At 42.6% G+C, this 19,743-nt stretch overlaps 1 protein-coding gene across 1 annotated transcript in view; it reads left to right on the plus strand.

Annotated features, from left to right (window-relative positions):
• Nucleotides 1-19,743, plus strand: part of ANTXR1 (ANTXR cell adhesion molecule 1) — a 112,711-nt gene that overhangs the window by 38,458 nt on the left and 54,510 nt on the right. The window contains exons 11-12 of the mRNA XM_052806392.1: nt 5,376-5,445; nt 5,737-5,815. Coding sequence (XP_052662352.1) covers nt 5,376-5,445; nt 5,737-5,815 — 149 coding nt within the window. The remainder of the gene's footprint in view (nt 1-5,375; nt 5,446-5,736; nt 5,816-19,743) is intronic.

The following is a 19,743-nucleotide window of genomic DNA, read 5'->3' on the forward strand; positions in this document are numbered from 1 at the left end:
GGTGGCTCTCCTGAGCTGCCAGTTGTGAGTGTAGGCAAATTAATATCGTGGTGCTTTGCCAAGTTCTATTAATAGCCTTAAAGCTGTGTGCTTGTTGAACAGAATTGTATGCACAGCAGATGAACCCATCAGAGAAAAAGCGATTCCCTTCCAGATCCCTTCTCTCCATCTAGAGATTGTTATGAATATGATATCATTGTTCTGGGCTTATCTGTCTCTTCCCCCCATCCCCTAACTGCTCTGAGTGGCTTTGGCATTCAAAGCTCATGTGTCCCTACACAAAGCAGAGCAATTATAGCATGATCTCAAATGTGGTTTTCATTACAGCATTAACAAAACATTTCTTATTTATGGGTCTTTCTTGTAGGCAGTTTCTCTAGCTCAGAGAGTGTTCCAGTGTCTTTCTACATTCCTATTTCCCCACAGAATGGGTTTGAAAAATAAACCTTTGCTTGCAGAGTTGTCACAAGGAGTGGCATAAGAGGAGGAGTCAGCCAGGATGAAGAAGGATTGTGCTTTGGTAGGTGGTGCAGACAATTATGGAGGTATTTTGTCTCATCTGAGGTGATAAAGGGACAGTGGAAGTGCTCAGGGCTACCAGTCTCCAGTGGGCTGAGGTACAGAGAAAAGCCTTCCTAGCACAGATGGTCCTGAGGGAGTTTTATGTGAGAGCAGCCAGACTCCCACCCCCAATTTGGCTGTATTAGTCTAATGAACCAGAGTCTTCTCTCCTGCAGAAACAGAAGACTACGTCAAAGCATTTTCTGAGATGTACTTTAGTTGAACGCAAATCATAAATACAGGGATAACAGAAGGAAATTGCTAGTCTGTGATATATGGGAAGTTTTGCAAACAGCTTTTGCAGCCTTTTCTGGACTAAAATATTGCTGATATTGTGAGTCCAACAGTCAGCACTTGCGATATTTGGTGGCAATGTGAAAATGTGCTTTCTTAAACTCTTCTGTATGGGATCTTTGCAGTCAGTTTTCAGTATGACAGTTGGTTCTTGGATGAACCATTAACCAAAGAAAAGGCTGTTAATTTTAGCTTGGTTATATGACTAAAAGAAAGTACTCCTATCTGTCTTGGTCACCTTCTTTGGGTTTTTGTACCTCTCTCTTATTGAGGTTTGCTTTTCTGTGTTAAAACATCATGCATATATTGAGGCTTTTATTATTATGGTTGGGAAGTACTCCAAGTCCTGGCTTGCCAAAAGGTTACACCCTGCTAATGGCGAAAGAAACTATTCACTAATGCTGGGACTAATAGATTTTACAGGCTACAGATAGTTGTTAAAAGGTATAGGGATGCTGGGTAGCAAGTTACAGGAATATGAGCAGTAGAAAGTACCATGTTGAAAGGGCATCCTCAGAAAACAAATGTATTTGTGTGAGATGTTTGACCCTTCTCCATTTCTGCACACTGCTCTGAATGGCTTATGCCTCAAGACTGACTAGTTTTAGTTGCCTATATGTGCTGTGTCCTGTGGGGGTTTTTGATACAGTGAGAACCTTATTTTGCTTGATGGAGTGATTAGAGGTGCACAGGTAAGGGGCAAATTGTGCCCATTACTGTGGGCAGACTTTCTCAAAAGTGAGGCATTGCAATACTTCCTGAAGATGTCCAACCTCTTCCCTTGATTAGTGTCTGAGATGCAATCAAGGCTTGTGCATCCTTTCTATAAATTGGCAAAGGAGGCAAAGCGATTTCTTCATGGTTACACAGCCAGCTAGCAGCCGAGCGGAGAACAGAAATCGCTTCCTGGGCAGCAAAGTCAGCGACATAGAGTCGAGTGCTCCACCCCCCACCTTCCACAGCTCTTCCACTAGTATAGTCAGCTGAGAGGAGTCCAAACCACAAATTCAGATTTTGGCACAAGATCTAGAGTTTGGGAGCATTCAGGCCCATCTCTTGCTGCACAGGAATACGGCAAGTTTTTTCTGTAGCCGACAAGAAAAGCGGCGTTCTTTCAAATGCATCCTGCAGATAGAGATGCAATAGCAGATGAGAAGCGTTGTTTTGTTTGGTTTCCCTATGTAAGTTTTCCAGGAAGGAGTCAGATGGCCAGAGTTATGCAAACCAAATGGATCTTCTTTTGTTTAGAGCAAAGGAAAATAGTCACTCATTTTTGTGGTGAAACACAAACATTCTCCAAACAAAATAATCTCTCCCTGTAGCCAGCCTGGCCAGCCATGAGTTCCCTCTTGGGACTCTGAGTCTGATAAACTTTCTAGAGGCATAGACTTTAGTGCAAGTTGGGGGTGGGAAGGGAGAGAAAGAGAAACAAAAAGCTAATGCGATCTAAGTAAAAGGCCTGGCAAAATTTAAGCCAGGCTTTTGTTTTAGTGAATGCTGGCATGGAGAATTCTTTGGCCTTTGCTGCCAGTGTTAGCAAAGGAGAAAACAAGACATTGGTCTTCATTCTTGTGGCATGTGTGCACTGAGACAATGTCATAAATTTATGGGAGTTAATGAAATCTTCATAAATCACGGTGACAACAGAACTGTAGGATCAGATTCACCACCACTGTGCATCTGCTTTGCTTGTGCAAAGTGGGAAATGCTGCTGGTTTGATTTGGTAACTCCATTGCAAAACTGAGTGCCTGTATATGATGCAAGCTCATCATAAATCTAGTGCCTGTGCTGTACGCAATAAGAAGTGAGGGATGTGCATTGTATCACTACAGTGCATGCTTGAAATGCCTATTGTCTGTCTGCCTCTCTTTTAATGACGAAGTAATCTTCTAGTTAGTATGGGGCTAGCAAAGGAATACCCTGTGCTAAAAACATCTGCTCCTAATGTTTAGCATAGTGCAAATGTTTGTTATGTATTCTTGCACTGAGGCTGTGGGAAAACAGCAGTAATATGGTACTTTCCAGGCCAGCAGCATAAGCAGGGATCTAGAGGGATCACAGAAGCTTGAAGTAGGTGAGCCATGATGCAGAAGCAAAGCCTGCCTGTGAAAACCCTACGGCTGGCTAAAACGTTTCACTTTCAGCTGTTTGCCTGTGTCAAACAGTCCTTAACAAAATAACTGCTGTGGGTAACCCAAAAATTCCAGTGTGTATATGTAGGCATGGGATCTGCTGGAAGCTGGAAACATAAGGAAAACTTCAGGGAAGGCTACAACTTCTCATTACCATTTCATTTTTTTTTAATGGAGTGTAAAAAATAAACATTTCCTAACCTGCCTGAGGAAATAATCTTTTATACTGCTGCCAAAGCAAAGAAATACACCAGTATGAAATAGGGATTACAATGTGTGATAGGAATTACTAGAGCAATATTACTGCTTTCTAAAATTTTGTATTCAGTGGAAACCTCTCTTTTAGGAATGTCTGGGAAAGAATGCTTGACTTGGTGAGTCCTGCTTCTGCGTGAGGGGACAAACTCTCGCAGTCTGTATCTTATCTTTATGCCTCATCCACTGCAGTAAAATATGCTGCGTGACTCTGCTTCTGAGTGAACCCTGTTGAGCTAACCACTGAGGATGGGACCAAGATCAATAGTGCTCTTTTGCTGTTGCCCTAATCATTATTAGACACCATCCATGTGAACAAATCTATCTCGGCAGCCAAGTGAAGAAGGAACAAGGCTTATAGCTGATGCAGAAATTACTTCAGAGAAGGTTGCCACATTCTCTTTGGCTTGTGTCTCTTCATGGCTTTTCCTCTTTCTACTGGCACTTTAAATGGAATTGTAACTTGCACAAGTTTCCTCAAAAACAAAAGACCAGACAGTCAGAATAGTTCAGCTCTTCATTAGATTGCTAAACGATTTGGTTAAAATTTTATCCTTGCTCCTTTCCATTCCCTGTTGCTGTCAGTGGTGACCTGAACACTGTAACCTTGCTTCCATGTTGCCAGTGTCATGTCCACCCTGGGAAGTAAATTGTGTGCTATGCAGTTGTGAAGAGACTTTAGATGGTTAGAGACTCCAGGTTTGCTGTCTGTATTTCAAATAGCAAAGCAAAGTGGTGATGAATTGTACTCCTGTTTCAACATGGCCCCATAGAATGAAGGTCTTTTCCACCCTATGGTATATAGAGATAAGACTGATGATTTGGATTGAAGATGAGATTTGAAACCTATGGGTTTGAGCTGAAGGGGAAGGAATCTGTCAGGAGAGGAAGGGCTTTCAAACAAAATGAAAATTTTAACTGGAAAATTTTAGGAAGCTGTTAATACTTGGTAACAGCTCATTTCAGGTCTATAAGCATCTCTATAGAAGGCCCTAGAGGTGGTTATAAGTACAGCTGGTAGAAAGCTTTCTGATGCAGTGACGTGCTTCTGGAAAATGCTGATTCAGCAGAATCAACTCCTTCTGTGGGAATGTGTGGTTTCCAGTCCTAAAAACAAAAACCACCCAGCCTGTCTGCCTGATTTTCTGCCAATCTGCCCAGTCTCTAGTCAGCTGGCAAATGGGCTGAGAACTTCCTTGGGATCCCCATCTGCCTGGTCACCAGAGTGATGGTATAAAGTTCTGATTTAAGTCTACAAGAATATTAGCTAATGTTCCTGTTTCCCAGGCAATTGCCTATTGATAATTTTTCTTGCTCCACTTTTAAAACCATAGTATAATTCAGGTTGGAAGGTTTAATTTAGGTTCAGACAAGTCTGCCTTGAAGTGCAAAATTTCCCATAATATACAATTTTCTTAACTCAGCTATTTCCAATTACATGTAATCTGTTGCAACTCCATCTGGTCTCCTGTATAGAGTGGCTGTGATAGTTTATCCTGACCATTCAAAAAGCTTTGTATCTTCAGTTTTGTTGTGGCTCAGATGTGTAGCATGATAGATTTCAACAGCACTGAGCAGCTGTAGGAATGATGAAGGTTCTGCATACAAGATGTGGGTGACAGGCAGTGCAGGGCTTCTGATTGCCCTGAGGTGTTCAGCTCTGCAGGGGCGGGTAGTCCTCAGCCCTTTGGTAGGAGCGGTAGCACAAAGGGCTTTGTGGAATGATATTTCACAGTGAGAATGACAGAGAGCTCTGTGGCAGCTTGAAAACAAGACAGTTTTCATGAGGGCTCTGCAAAGAAATGAGAAAGGAGGGTCAGCAGCTGCATTTCCCCATCTTTCTCGGGGGCGGGGGGACTAAATGCAAGGTGTTGAATTTTTTTTTTTTTTTTTTTTTTTTTCCCCCTGAGATGCAGGGTCTATGCTGTTATCTTGTGTTTACACTGTAAATCCATGAGCTAAAAGCATGCCTACAGTTACCTCATAACAACTGCTGTGCAGTAGCTTTTTATCCCTCAAACAGTGTTTGATCTTGTTTGTGTATCAAGAGCGAGGAGAATCATTATTTAAGCTTGGCCTTTAAGGCTTGTATTACTGATCTGGTAATAAATCCCAATATTTCTTTTTTCCAGATGAGAAGCCTTTTGTAGTGGAAGATACCTACTTACTCTGCCCAGCACCTGTGCTACGAGAAGTTGGCATGTATGTGTTTTCTAAATACTCAAGTATTTACTTTGCCTGTGGGAAAATGAGTTTGTGTCATCTCACTATATTCTGTTGTTCTTATATGCATTTAATTATGACATTGTCTTTTGTGCTTGTTGGGTTAATTGGCAGTTGTGCATTGGAGCACAGGGAAGAGAGCACCATCAATGTGAATTAACCTGTACAAAAGGCTTTTCTGTGCATCAGGAGACCAGGTTCCAGAGGATATTATCTAGTAGAGTATTATGGACTAGCTGGCCTGACTTGTTTCTTGTGGTTTTTTTTCAGGGAAGCAGCTCTTCAAGTCAGTATGAACGATGGTCTGAGCTTCATCTCTAGCTCCGTCATCATCTCCAGCACACACTGTGTAAGTTTTGATTTGTGTGCCTAAAATTATTCAGTAGGATGGTGGTACTTAACCACAGATGTTTGTTATACTGGTATTAGGGCTTCCAAGCTGAGTAAGCCTGGTGTGCAAAGGATCTGTTTCCCTCTTTTAAAGGTGAGCTTGTGAGTGTGGTAACATGACATTGTGTATCATGTGTGCCATAAAGTGGCAAAGCTCTTGAGTCTTCAGTAAACACCCTGGACTCTGTATGTGCTGTAGGATGCAGACCAGAATAGGACTAGCACCCAGTGGTCTGGAGCTGTCTGTGCCTGCTTGTCCTCTGCACAGTGAACAAGAAGCAGGTCTGCTGGCTTCGTTAGCTATTCTGTTTCCTCCACAGCAATGGTGCTGCTAGTTGTGAAAGGCATATGGCAGTTGTGCTCACACCCTTTGTCTGAAACCAGTATGGTTGCCAAAAAAATGTGCGAGATTCTCCACTGAAGTAGCTGGCTTTCAGCTGGCATCCTTCATTGCCAGTAGTGAGTTGCTGCACTCAGTCTCTGGTGGAATCAGGCAAAGGACAACGAAGCCATTTGTAATTCATCGTATTGCTGAAGATGCTGCTTCTGCTAAATCATGGTTGTTGGGAATAGAGCATGAAATGACTTGCACTGAAGGAGGTAGTGGAGGAATTCACTTTGAGTTCAGAGCAGTTCTTCATGCTTCAGTGTATTCAGCTGTATTCATCTATGGGAAGACCTATCTTCTGTACAGGGAATGGTTGAGGTGCTGCTTTACTTATCCCATGTACTGACTTAGTAAACTATTTCTTGGGGAAGCCAAAATCTTTCTGGTAGTCTCGCGAGAAAGACTTGAAAATCTGTCCATGGCCTGCTTTTCTCCCTATCTAGTAAAGGTACATCATGTTCCCGTACAGAGTAAGTGAAAGGCGAAGTTGTATCACATCGGATTACCAGCGGTCTTCTGTGGTCCACAAAGGCTGATGCACATGATAAGAAGTCTTTTGTGTCACTTGATCTTGATACTTGTTCAACAAGGGCAGGATTGTATGGAGAGGCAGTTTTCAGAGCTTACATGAGAGGTTATATTCCAAAACTTACAAAGACTTCCTTATGCCTTAAAAGAAGGGAATTTATTTTATTAGTTAATTTTTTGGTTCAAGTTCTCTTTGCTCACTGGCAAAAATGTATTTGCATGTTGTCAGCAAATTACAAGAATATTTTCCTATGTTTTGTTCACGGGAGGCAAGACCTGGGAAAGAATTCTTAGAGAAAAATTATTCCTTCCTGATATGCTTTCTTCTGGTGATAGAATTATTATTTCTAGGTTATAAGAGATGAAATACCTGTTCCTTTTCTTTTGTTTTAATAGCTGTAAGGAAACTTTCAAAAATACTTACACTTCACGGCAGCGCCTACTACTCTGATGTCTCCAGACTGGGAAAATGGATTTGCAGTGCAGCTAAGCAGCCAGAATTCAAACCCAGATTCTACATCCAAACCTAGATGCAGTGACATTCAGTGGCTGCTTTGAAAATTATATCGCAGGCTTCACTAATCGAAGAAGTTACTTCTGGGTAAACAGGCGTTTTTTCTTTGTAGTAGTGGGGTTTGTTTTTCCAACTTCTTTTTAAAGATGAAACTGTTTACCAAGACTACAGTCCCCTCTTTAATTAAGGTTACAAGGGCTCCAGTCCTGGAAATAGCCCTATACAAAATGTGCACCAAATGATTTGTTTAATTGAGTTCAGACCTGAAAGTTAGGTCTGTTTGAAGATCTGCAGCCGAAGTGAGACAGTCAGAAAACTGTGGAATGAAGTGATGGTAACAAGCAGGGAAAAAAAATAAGGTTTTCTTCCCTATGTGCAAACTAGGAATCAGTGCTTTGGGTTTCCTCTCTGTGCTATATTTCAGAAATGATCAGGTTTGGAAAGAGGTCTGGAGTGTTATCTTCAAAAAGCTTCCCCGATGGCAATCGGCAGTGACTTAACATGGCAGCCCCACACTTGCTTTGATGCGAGTGCCTTGAACACCAAACTCACTGCTCTCCAGAAATGGCTATTTAATGGGAGAAGGAACAAAGCAAGGGGCTTGACATCCCGATAAGCTTTACCATTTCTTTATTTTCTTATGTAGCTCCGTAACAAAACCTTCCTATGCAACATGTAAATAATCCGCAAATATCCCGTTTTCCCTATAAACAATACCTGTCCTGTTCTATGAACTATCAATTTTCAAGGACAATCTGGAGGTAGTCCAGAAGGAAAATTCAATTAAGAGCATAGCTGAAGCAGACAGCTACATACCCAGCAAGAAAAGGCCAAAAATGAACAGTCAGAAAAGTCAGTCAGAGTTTGACTCCTAAGTTATGAATGTAGGTATTTGAAGATCAGGACAGATAGAGCCTAGACATTGAACTATCTAATAAGCTTTTTTTATCACCCTAGCTAGCAAAAATTTTACTGTAGGTTTTCATGCTAAGGATACTCGTCCAGTTTCTCATAGGTTAATAGAGCAAAGCTATTTTCTACTAGCGTAGGTCCCAACCTTTATTTAATATCTAAAGACTCCTAGGAATGAGGCAGCTAAATACATGTCAGTTTTATCGAGCAGTGAAAACTCTAGAAGAAAGAAAACACTTTTCATCTTAAATAGGTCACTTTTTGGGAAGAAACAAGGGATCAAAACCTTTGCCTTTTCTAGAAGTGCATCACAGCTTCAGTGCTGTAGCTCAGCAAGACTTGACTCCAGCGACTGCCAGAAGCAGGGAGGGAAGAGCGCTCAGTACTCCTGTGCTCACATTGTGTTTTCTAACACTGAGTGCCAGCTGCTGAAAGTGGGATACTGGGATTTTTTGTCTTGCCCAGTGCTGTAATTTTTGTGAGGTTGCCAGTTAAAAGTGCTTTTCGCAGACTATGCTGCCTTCATATTCAAATATTGAATGCGTGGCAGAAAGTGTTCTGTGCGCTTGTCCCCTTTAGGAAACGTCACTGCTTTGTGTCTCTGAATGCCATAATGCATATGTCTGTGGTATAAACTGACTCCCTCTGGGAACAGACAGAGCTTTTTGCTTGAGCCCATATTGCCTAACTGAGGTAATTATACTCATTTTTTCCCCTTGAGGTGTAAAATCTGCTACAGCATTTCAAGGGGGAGAAAATGAGGGAAGGTTAGAAATGAAGACATACGTAACGGCTGATTTCATCTCGTCCTTAGTCTGAGACACACTTAAATGCATCTCACTTTCCAGCATTAAGTGATACTACTTGTCAAATCTATCGACACCAAATTAGACCTCACCGTTTGAACGCTGGCTGGGGTTTTGGGGTTTTTGTTTTGTTTAAAGGAGTCACATGTACAGCTAAACCAGCCTCAGAGCTTCTACCTATGCTTTGAAAACTGGGCACTTTGGAATCCACTTCCTGGACTGCAGGTGGTCTGTTGTGCTTTGAGGGACTTCTGTTTTCCCTAGCTTTCAGCTTCCTGAAAGGTGGCAGGCTTCAAGGTTTGCAGCCCCAGAAAAAGTGCAAGGGGTCTCAGAAATTAAACTGCATGGGTTCTGTTGTATTCTGTCTTTTACTCAATTGTTTGTGCTTTCCGATATCAGAGTACAGGTGTGACTGTATATGCTCTTATACCTCCTTTTCTATGGGACTCAAGGAATTGCTGGTTTAGGTTCCCAAAGTAAAATTGCCAGAAGTGCTTAAATTTTGTTTTTTAAAGTGAGTCTCCAGGCTTTCCTGGTACTTACTGCAATTCTTTCCTCTCTATCAAAAGGTAATTGATTTTTTCATTTAACAAAAGAAAACAGAAGAACGTGTGGGAGACACTTGTAAAGATGCTTTTGTTGCAGGGGATCTTTCAGCTTTTCCATTTTAAAGCACATTTTGGGAAGGCTTGCAGTCACATAAAAGTGATCTCGGCTGGATCAGGTGGAGCAAAATCTCCATTTAAAAAAGAATCAAAATTCTAGGTTGGAGCAGTTCTTTTCAAGCCTGAGGTATGAAACGGTCCAGGGGAGGTCTTTGGGGATTTTATTTTGTTTTTCTTCCTTGGGATTTTCAATATGAGTTTTTAGAGGCAAGAGAGTCAATTACACACAGGAGGCCCTTTTAAATCCCTTGTGGTAAGTATCAGTCTGGAATTTGCCCAGGTGTGTTAGCCAACAAATGAAAGTCCAAATGCAATGTCCATCTTCCATCTGATGCATAAGGAAGTACCAGTCAGAACAAAGCTCGATTCCCCAATCCAATGCAGAGGCCTTTAGTTAAAGGTGGAGTTGTCATTTTCTGGACATGGTAAAAAGCGTTGACTGGAATTGCATGGGACCGCTCAGTTTTCAGAGTGCAGTCTTTACCTCAAAGAAGAGTGAAAGAAATAAAAAATAGAGAACCAGGTTAGCAGAGGAGAATGTTTGTTTTGGTGAATGCGACTCCCTCTCCCACCCTCTTGTTAGTGTCTCAGGAATAGTGCTTTCGTTGTGGTTTGCTACCATCTTGGCTTTTCTGCTGGTTTGGTGGCTCTAAAGACTAATGGGAAACCTAGCTGGACAATGCCAGATGCCCTCAAGATGATAAAAGTGTCAGAGCATATATCTGTCTGTCAGGGGTGGAAAATAACAGTGTGCTGGAGAGAGACCAGGGGTATTGCACCCACTGCCTTGAGACCATAAAGCCAAGCCTACCCCATTTAATCATGTCTCCACAGGTGTTTAGGGGCTGCAGCATACATTCTCACAGATCCCCAGGTGGTGCAGGGCAAGAGATGGTATGTACTTTGGGGGGAGGAAACTGGGATGGCTGTGTCCTGCTCACCCTCGCAGGGTGCCTGCAGCAGCCTTGGGGAGCTGGGCTCAGTAGGCAGGGGCCCATATGTCAGTAAGGAGCAATGTGGACAAAAAGGAGTTTTGCTTGTTGGAAGAATACAGTGATTTCCATTTATCTGTCAAAAATGGGCCAGACACAGGAGGAGTTGTGGTTGGGCAAAGCATTTATTTTATTAAATTATGGAATGCAGATGAGACCCTCTAGCTTAGGGCAGAATGATACTGCATGTAAATATCAAGCTTGCATGTGCCCTCTCTGTGGATGGCTAATACTATTTTTTATTCAAAGGTTTTGCTGACTGCACACCCCAGACTGAGGATTAGTGGCTGGCTTCTGGTAAAGCTGCTAACAGTGGCTGGGTTTATTTCAGAAGCAAGAGGGTAACACTGTGTAAATCAGGGGCTGCAGACAGAAGTTTAATCCTGCTCCCCACTAATTTACGTATTACCCAGTTAAACTAAGACAGGGCTGTCCTGAGTGTAATTTAGGGTGTTATGTGGCCTGGGCTATGTGACCACTGGCAGCTACCCCGACAGAACAGGGGAATGGCTGGAATGAGTGCTCTTAAGGTTTGGAGACAGCATGCTGTTTATATGCTTAGCTGGGGGATAAGGTGCCAGCATCTCCAGTATGACAAAGCTCAGCTGGCTGGAAGTATTTGATGAATTTGTCTCTTGGCTTGCTTGTCTTGGAGAGTTACTAATTTATTTCTCTGAAGTTGGCTTTTCAATATCTGTACCTTTTAAATAATGTTTTTCTTTCATTTGAATGTTCCCCTGTGGGGGGAAGGAATCCCCCTTTCCATACAGAGGGCACTGAGGCTGTGTTGTTACTGCATTACCTAAGCAAAAGAGAGCAAAACCATGCAGGGACATCCAGGTGACCTCCGCTGCTGCAGAAGGTGCTAAATGGCAGCCCTGAATATTGAAGCCTGCAAAGGCCAGGCACACCTAGGGGCAGGGCATTGCTTCTAAAGGAATGTTCTTAAGGCTGTGGCATCGCACTGGCCCCGAGAGAAGCTGGGCTTGTTCCTCTCTGTTCTTTTGGACAAGGTAATCTCTCCTCTATAGAATCCAATGTGGTTTTAAAACCCTTCTTCCTTCCAGCCCTTGGAATCAGTTGTGACTGCTTGGACTTGAGATTTCAGGAGGAGGCTACTCTTGAAAGCATTCTTTAGGAGGCTAAAGATGTGGATGTGTCCTGGGCAGCTGTTTAGCAACTGGGTCCTCCAGTTCTGAGTGTCAAGGAGGTATTCTGGTTATAAATAATGTTTAGTTATCAGATCTTGTCACTATCTGTCTCTGTTGCCTGACTCAAATTAGACAAAGGCCCCTTCTGGGGACAAGACACATACACCCCCACTTTCTGCTGATATTCTTTCTTGCTTGGCCTTTGTACTGTAGTCACAGTTAGGGACTGACTTGCTCTAGGTGCTGTGTAACCACAGAACACAAAGGCATATCCTACTCGCAGATTGCTTCTGTCTAGCTCCTTGCAACAAGGCTATTCACTTAAATTGTTACAATGCTCTTGCTGTCAGCCAAGCGCTCTGAGCTTTCCAGTGCCTCAGAAAGACGTCATCTCTCAAGGCGGGCTGGGCTGTCTGCTCTGCAGGTAAATGAGGTGCCTTTGTTCTCCATTGCGGAGGTCTCTGTGCAGTATGCTAGCAGAGGCCAAAAGTACGCAGTAACTGAATAAAGCTGTCAGTGATTACAATAAGGACTTCAAAAACAATTGGACACATTTAGGTGTGACTTTACAGTAAGTGAACAGTATGTTTTAACATAGCATGAAAGACTAAATTCTTGTTGCCATGATCAGTTTCCTCTCTTTAGCTTTTGATACCAGAATTTTTTAATATGCCTCCATTTACAGCAGAGACATTAAGGCAGAAAATGAAGATTAATGTATCTCCAGTCCCAACCTGGAAGTTGACAACTTACATTGCTACAGGTGTTATCGTGTGGTTGCACACTTTCTACTTTTTATCTGACTGACCAGAATATCTTAATTGGGTGGCAGATAATTAATGATGAGAGTTTAAAAGTAGTTTCATTCTACTGCTGACATCAGTGGACCTTTAGTAGTTGGAGGCACCAAGAACTATAGTTTACTCTCTGCTAGACGTTAAAACCTCATCTTGTAACACCAATAATATAGGGCATAGGACCACAAATGCAATGGGAACTGAACATTCTCAGCTTCCACTAGTGCTAATACTAAAAAAAAAAAAAAAAAAAAAAAAAAAAAATTAAATTATTTCTTCTTCAGCTATTAGTCTCAGCATACCACCAATTTCCTATGTGAAGTTGTCCCTCATCAGGCTTTAGTGGTATGAACACAGTGTGCATTGCTTTCATGTGCACCTGTTAATGCCTGGGGAGTGTATGCTGCAGTGATTTTCCCACTGCTTGAAGAAGAATTAGCAAGTAATGGCTGGTGGAGTTGGGAAGGTCTTAAAAAGGGATTTACTCCTGTTCCCATGTTAGGACTTTGAAAAACTGAAAGAGGGAGAAAGTATTAAATGCTGCTTTATGAACGTGTACGCATGCAGATGTGCACAGAGCAGGTTGCGCACCGAGCATTGTCAGGAAAGGGAATATACAATAGAGGAAATAATTTACAAGGCAGAGTTTAGAGGCAGGAAGTCAGTCCTACTCTGTTGACTGGAGGGCTGCTGCCAAGTTCTTCAGTGCAAAAAGAGTATCTCGGAGGGAAGCCAGGATGGGAATTAAAATAAGTCTTTGTTCGTTTTCTAAAATGCTCCCAGAAGAGGAAAAAACACTAATGATGTCTTGCACTAGTAACTCTCAGTCTCCAAATTGGAAGGGAGGTGAAAACTGCAGGGCTGCAGTGACAGCGTAAAACAGGTCTTCCTGGGCAGCTCTTGACTGGAAGAGCAAGGAGCATCACTAGCTGATATTCCTATACTCCTTATGTCGCCTAGCGAGAAACGTGTGATGCTTCTTCTGCAAGAAGGCAAGACAATGGACGTACCCACACGTGGCCTGGGAGAACATTTCTGTGGCAGGGTGTTAGACTTGCCTTAGATTAGCATTGATTGAAACTCATTTTTATTTGCCATGTGTATCTAGTTCGTAATGGATGTCTTTCCGCGTTACACCCTGTTCCTTCAGGGCTAGGGGAGTTATGCTTGTAAAAAGGAGTGTCTTTCAGCTGAAAGGGGACATGTTGGGTCAGGGCAGTTTGGGGAAGCAACTGCATTTGGGAGGCATAGGCAGTGCCTAAACCAGGCTTACCCTTGTAAGCTAAGGTCCTATCCAGTGCTAGTAGATACCAGGCCCTCCTTACCTGAGATGCTGGTGCTCCAAACCCACTCTTGGCTGGGAAGATCTCAAGGTGGTTAAGCACACTGCCAGGCAGTTAGCCATTCCAGATTTTGGAAACCAGAGGAGAGCTGCTGGCCAGCAGTTGGGCCAAGCCAGTCCTTGGCTGTGGAAAGGGGCTTCCTGAAATGGTAAATGTGGAAGTGAATGGATGCAATGGCTTATTGCACCTGACAGCAACTTGGGGAAAGAGAAAGTCTTGCATAGGCAGATCAGAGAACTGGTTATCTTGTAATGAAGCAGTTATCTTGGTGGCAACCATTGATAAATGGCTTGGGATGATTGGTGAGGTGACAGGTGGGGAACAGGCCTACCATTCTGGAAAGAAATAGTCCCTCTGGTCTCACATTTACGGTTGCAACGGTGCAGGAGCCATTGAAGTCAGCTAAAAAGGAGAATTTGACCTCTTAACCTCGACAGGCTTTGCATTTGACAAAAGGATGTGGGTACTGGCACAGCTTTACTACATCTAGGTATCCTGGTTTTCTTCCTGTGGCTGTTTGAAAGACTGAAGGAATTTGCACCTTTGAGTTAAACAACAGTGGGTGGATTTGATCTTTAAATATGGAGAAAGAAAAAGTTAGAAAATCAAGAAAGCACTACAAGTTTGTAGTAAAAACTAATGATGCCCTTCACTGAAGGTTTTTTTTTTATTTAAAGGGAACATAATTCACTGCTAAAGGAGGGTTTTTTCAATTGCAACTTTGTTCTGGGCTGCACAATTAAGGCTCTGCTAGTTATCGGTGTTTCTAAGTCTGCAGGCAATTAAAGTGCATTCACTATTGTATCAATAGAGGCTTTATGAAACTGCAGAGTAAATTTAATGAGCACTTTTCTAGGCCCTTGACCTGTATATTATTAGTTGAGGTATTGCTCTGTGGGAACTCCAGGGCATACGATTTCAGGTTTGTTTCTAAAAGAAATTGCTCTTAAATGCTTTATGCTGCAAGTATAATAGGCAGTGAATGTTTTTGCTAACACAGGTCACCCTTAGAGTTAAATGTGCAGAGATTATTTCACTCTAATATTGCTACATGGGCTGTTTTATAATACCCTTAAGCGTGGTAGGCATATTACAAACAGCATGTTCCTATGGTTTGGAAAGTTGGGATTCACAAAAGAGACCAATAAATAGGGGGTGGGGGCAGAATCACAGAATGGAAGTTTTGAAAAGTTTTAATTTGGGAACATCAAAATAACTTGTGGATATGCGGACTTTTTTCCTGTGACAGTGCTGAAATTAACTAGAAAATATGTGCTATAATCTCTGCACGCATGTACACCTCTAATAGTGAAATCCCATTTAACATTAAGTTGAAACAGAACACTTTGAAACAGTGCATTTGAAACAAAATGTTTTGTTTTATTGAAATGTTTTTCCGTTGAAAATGTGATTTCAATTTAAACTGAGTTTCAGAAGGAAACTTATCCCAAACATGTCTTGTTGTGTGGGTTCAGGTCATGCTGGCATGCTGTAAAGGCCTGTGAGGAAATTCTCCTGTTCAGCTTGTGGGGGATACATGAGTGTTAGCTCAAGGAAGGTGCTCCTGAGATTTTTTTTTTTAAGTGCTGCTTAAATGCTACAAATCTCATAGACATGAACAGAGGCAAGACATTCCAGAGCTGTAGCATGCCGTTTTCCTTCCTTTGCTCCCTCGCAAAGAAGTAAACTCAAGTCAAACCATAAATGGTTGCTGTTATGACAAAGTCTAATTCCACAGAATTTTGTCTGCTATTATTCCAGTTGCTATTCACCTCCTGAAATGGATTTAAGATACTTCTTGTTAAGGACTGCCTTCAGGCACAAATGGAAACCAAAATAACTGCTTAGGTTTCACCTCAAAGGTTTTGTTGTTTAGCTACAAGTGTTGGCGGACAAGAGATGGCTGTTTCAGAATAGGAGCTCCTTGTACTTCCTCGATCAAAACAGAAACATCGACAATCAAACATGTGCTGTCAGGGGGGAGCACTCAAGCTGTTGGCATTATTTCAGTGCAAGTGTGTGTGCAGATTGAACCTAAAAAGAGTGCTCAAGAGGCCTCTGCCTTTGTGCTAGCTGATTTCAGGCCTGTGATGTCCCAACCACAAAGCCAAGGGTCACACACTCACCTCCAGGACAAAACCTGAAGCCTGACAAGATGCTATGACCTCTGCCTGTAGCTGTAGGGTGTGATTATTAAGACGCTTATCTGTAGTTAGTGTGCTTGAAGGCTTGCAGCTAAGAGGCCCTGCTCCCTTTGATCTGTGCTGCTTTCTGCAGTGAGGCTGTTAAAATTGTGACACCTGAAGTTTGATGATTGACAGGTAATGGCATGACTAGTGAGAGACCTGAGCGGGTGTTCAATGGCATGAAGTCTTACCACTATTTTTAGCCTTTGGTTCAGAATAGGTCTCTTGGCAGTGAAATTCAGGGGTCAGGAGCTTTGTATCAGAAACAGTAACAGAATTTGGAGCATTTTACCAAACCCAATGGGATGTCTGAGGGAGGTAGAAAACCAGAGGTGGGTAAAGGCCTTTGGACCTCAACACCTCTGAATGGGGAGGCGCCTGTCATCTGAAGACTACTGAATCCCAATACTGATGTAGAGTATATGCAACTGAAGAAGGAAAGCTCATCAGACTGTAGGGGTTTGTCATGTGTTTCTTCATAAACTATCCCACCAGACCCTACTGTATTTAATGCAGGATCCCAGATGCAATGCCTCATGGGTGAGGCACTAGCCTGGGACTGGACAAACTTGAATTCTACCATCAGTTCTGCCCTATCTGCCTTTCGGAAGTCTTGCGAACACTTCAGTTTAGCTGGAAACTTTTAAGTATTTCTTCTGAAGGAAAAGCGCAGCTTGTTTTTGTAAGCATAAACACAGCAATCAAGGATTAGAGAGTTGTTTTTCCTGACCAAAGATTTTTTCCTTGTAACAGAAGGAGTAATGATTACTCCTCCTTCCTTCCATGTGTTTGCCTGCTCTGTTTGGAGTGTGAACTCTTCAGGACAAGGGTTGTCTCTTGCTCTGGGTTTATACACCATATGGTGGAGTGAAGCTTCGCTGGTGTTTATGCTGGCCTGTAAAGCAAATAACATAGGATGCTGGAAAAGTCTTTTGTAAGCAGGCTCTCATCTCCTTTCAGCACTGGAAGGAGAGGAGGGAAACAGATCATTGCCAGAGGGGTGTCTCATTTCACAGCACAGTAAACTTGGAAAAAAGGAGCTGAGAACACCTCTACTGGGTGACCTAGAACAGGTGTTCCTTGCTCGCATCCCCTGCTGAGCTTGGCTCCCACTCAAGCAGCCTCACATAGATGCCGATCAGAGACTACTATTGCAGAACAGTGCATTCAGTGAGTTTTCATTTCCTTTTAGAAATTAGGCCAGATTGTTTCTGTTATATTAAAAAAAGTTCCTGTGTGTGATAAAATAAATGACAGACATCAGTTTCTGTTGCTGCGACGGGAGAGTCCTCAGGAGAGTTGGGCAGAAATAGAGAGTGTTTCCTTCACAATAAAAGCTGCCTGAGTCTCTCTGGTGTGAAAAGGCAGGGTCATTCTTTGTCTTCCCCTCCCATATTGACTAAAGGCCATTAAAACTGCTTCTCCTTTGTCTCCAGGGAGAAAACCTCTGTCTGATTTTTGGATGCTCATTCAAACCTGTACTCAAGAATTTCATAAAGCTTCTTAAAAGCACTTCATTCTTTTTACTAACATCTCTGAAGTCTTTCAGCATGTTATTGCTCTTCCTGCTTGGCAAATGTAAGAAAGGACTGGGATACAGGAGCCATTCACAACTTCCCTGTCTCTGGAATGACATTAACCATGTTTCTCCTCTTTGTAAAGCACCTAAGGTTTAGCAGTGATAAGTGTTATTTAAGTTGTTATTACTGTAGAGTCACTCTGAAGTGAGACTTGGTTATATGGCTGTCTTCACACTGCTGTTCCCAGTTCTTGGTAGCAGTGCAGATGGTTCTGCACTCCTAGCCCTGACGCAGTAATGTCAGCAGCTTTCCAGCCTGCTGTGGAGGTGACATCATGGGGCTGCATGCCAGCCTTAGGCCCTCTGCTGCAGTTAATAGCTGGAAAGTCTCCCACAAGCTCTTCTGCACAGCACAGGGGACTGATAGACTACCAGTAGTCCTGAGAGCAGCTAGCTGCTAGGGTGCATAGCTTTCGTTTGCTGGAGTAGTGAGTGCAGAACCAGATTAAACAGAGTATTTAGGCTTCTTACTTTCCAGTGAAGTCTGAAGGAGCTCGGACTAAATCCTTTTGCTGAGCCCAGCCTTCAAGGCCTACTAAAGCCAAGCGCTTGATGCATGTATTTAACAGAAGTCCACCCCTCTTAGGCACAGCATGAAGTCAGCACATTTAAACACATGCTTAAAGTTAAATCCATTTACTGCTGTGGTAACAAGCATGCATACTACCCACCTCCCTCTCCCTATAAATCAACAGTGCATTAATTCGTCAGCCACAGTACATGAGTGCGTTTGTTAGATGCACCTGGTACTTCGTTCATCATTCCTGAACGTCAGTAGTCAAAGCTTTTGAGGGTCCGTGCACTTTGGGGTTGTTATTCCAGGTTACCTTTCTGGAGGAGCTAATGTATGCTGCAAACGCCAGTGCAGTAAAGTGAGAAACTAGGAAATAAATCTTAAACAAAAATAAGAAGATTGGAAAAAACAAACCAAACCAAGACCAAACACAACAAAAATGCCCATCTGGTGCATAGTAGCATTTTTTTGGAAAACCCTCAGAAATAAGCCATCGTTCCATTGAAATGCCAATGAACTGATTTATGTTTCTTTATGAATCAATTTATGTTTGTTTCTATGTTAGAAGCCTCGAGGATGCCTAAGACAAAGTAGGGGGCTTAAAATCACAGATTCTGTCTTGGCTTTGTCGCTCTGCATGATTGTGTACATGCTTCCCAGGGCAAAATTCTAGGAACTTGGTCTTAGGCAGCAATCTCAGTAGGCAATAGCAAAAGAACTCTGGAGGATGAGTCATTTCCTCTGTGGCATGACCATCACTGGAGTGGTCATCCCTGTTCCCTGACTGTTAAAGGAATGTGCCTGCACCTGGTTTACACTAACCTTTTTTGTTAGATAGGATCTTCCCAGAGATTGCATGCATGCCTTAGAGGAGTGTGGTCCTTTGTAGGACAGCAGGTATCTGAATGTTTCTGGGTAGATTTAAGGAAATAGCCCATGCTGGTTACTGGATCAGACTCTGCCATCCCTCCCCTCTTCTACAGTCCAAGAGGTTTCTGTTTTGTGACAAGAGGATTCCCCCAGTCACAATCTGACTTCTCACAGTCCGTAACAGTTCTACAATAACTTCTGAGTGAAAGCATACATGTGTGTGTGCATATATATACACACACACCCCCCTCCACACCCCTATGTATGAGGACATGCCTCTAATCTGTCCTGTTTCAGATTTCTTGATATCTTTATATTTTACAGTATCTTCCAGAGGTTGTTTTCCATTCCAGTACTTCAACTGCCAGCAATACTTGTATATTTTCTTGGCCTTGTTGGACTCTGGCAGGGAAAAGGAGGCTTCAAGGCACAGCTGCCTTGCTTTCTCTACCAGCTTATTTGTTTCAAAGTCTACATGGTAGAGTTTTAACATGTCAAATGTGTGTGGCACCTTGAAAGGTCATTTAAAGACCCTGCTCTTTTTCATATGACTGTTTCTTGGTGTAATAGCAAGGCATTTCAAAACAATGACTCCAGGCATCGTCTAGGTCTTCAACAGTTGTCAAGAAGCAAGTTGCCAAT

The sequence above is a fragment of the Harpia harpyja genome, chromosome 13 (genome assembly GCF_026419915.1).
Source record: "Harpia harpyja isolate bHarHar1 chromosome 13, bHarHar1 primary haplotype, whole genome shotgun sequence".
In the NCBI taxonomy this organism is placed as follows: domain Eukaryota; kingdom Metazoa; phylum Chordata; class Aves; order Accipitriformes; family Accipitridae; genus Harpia; species Harpia harpyja.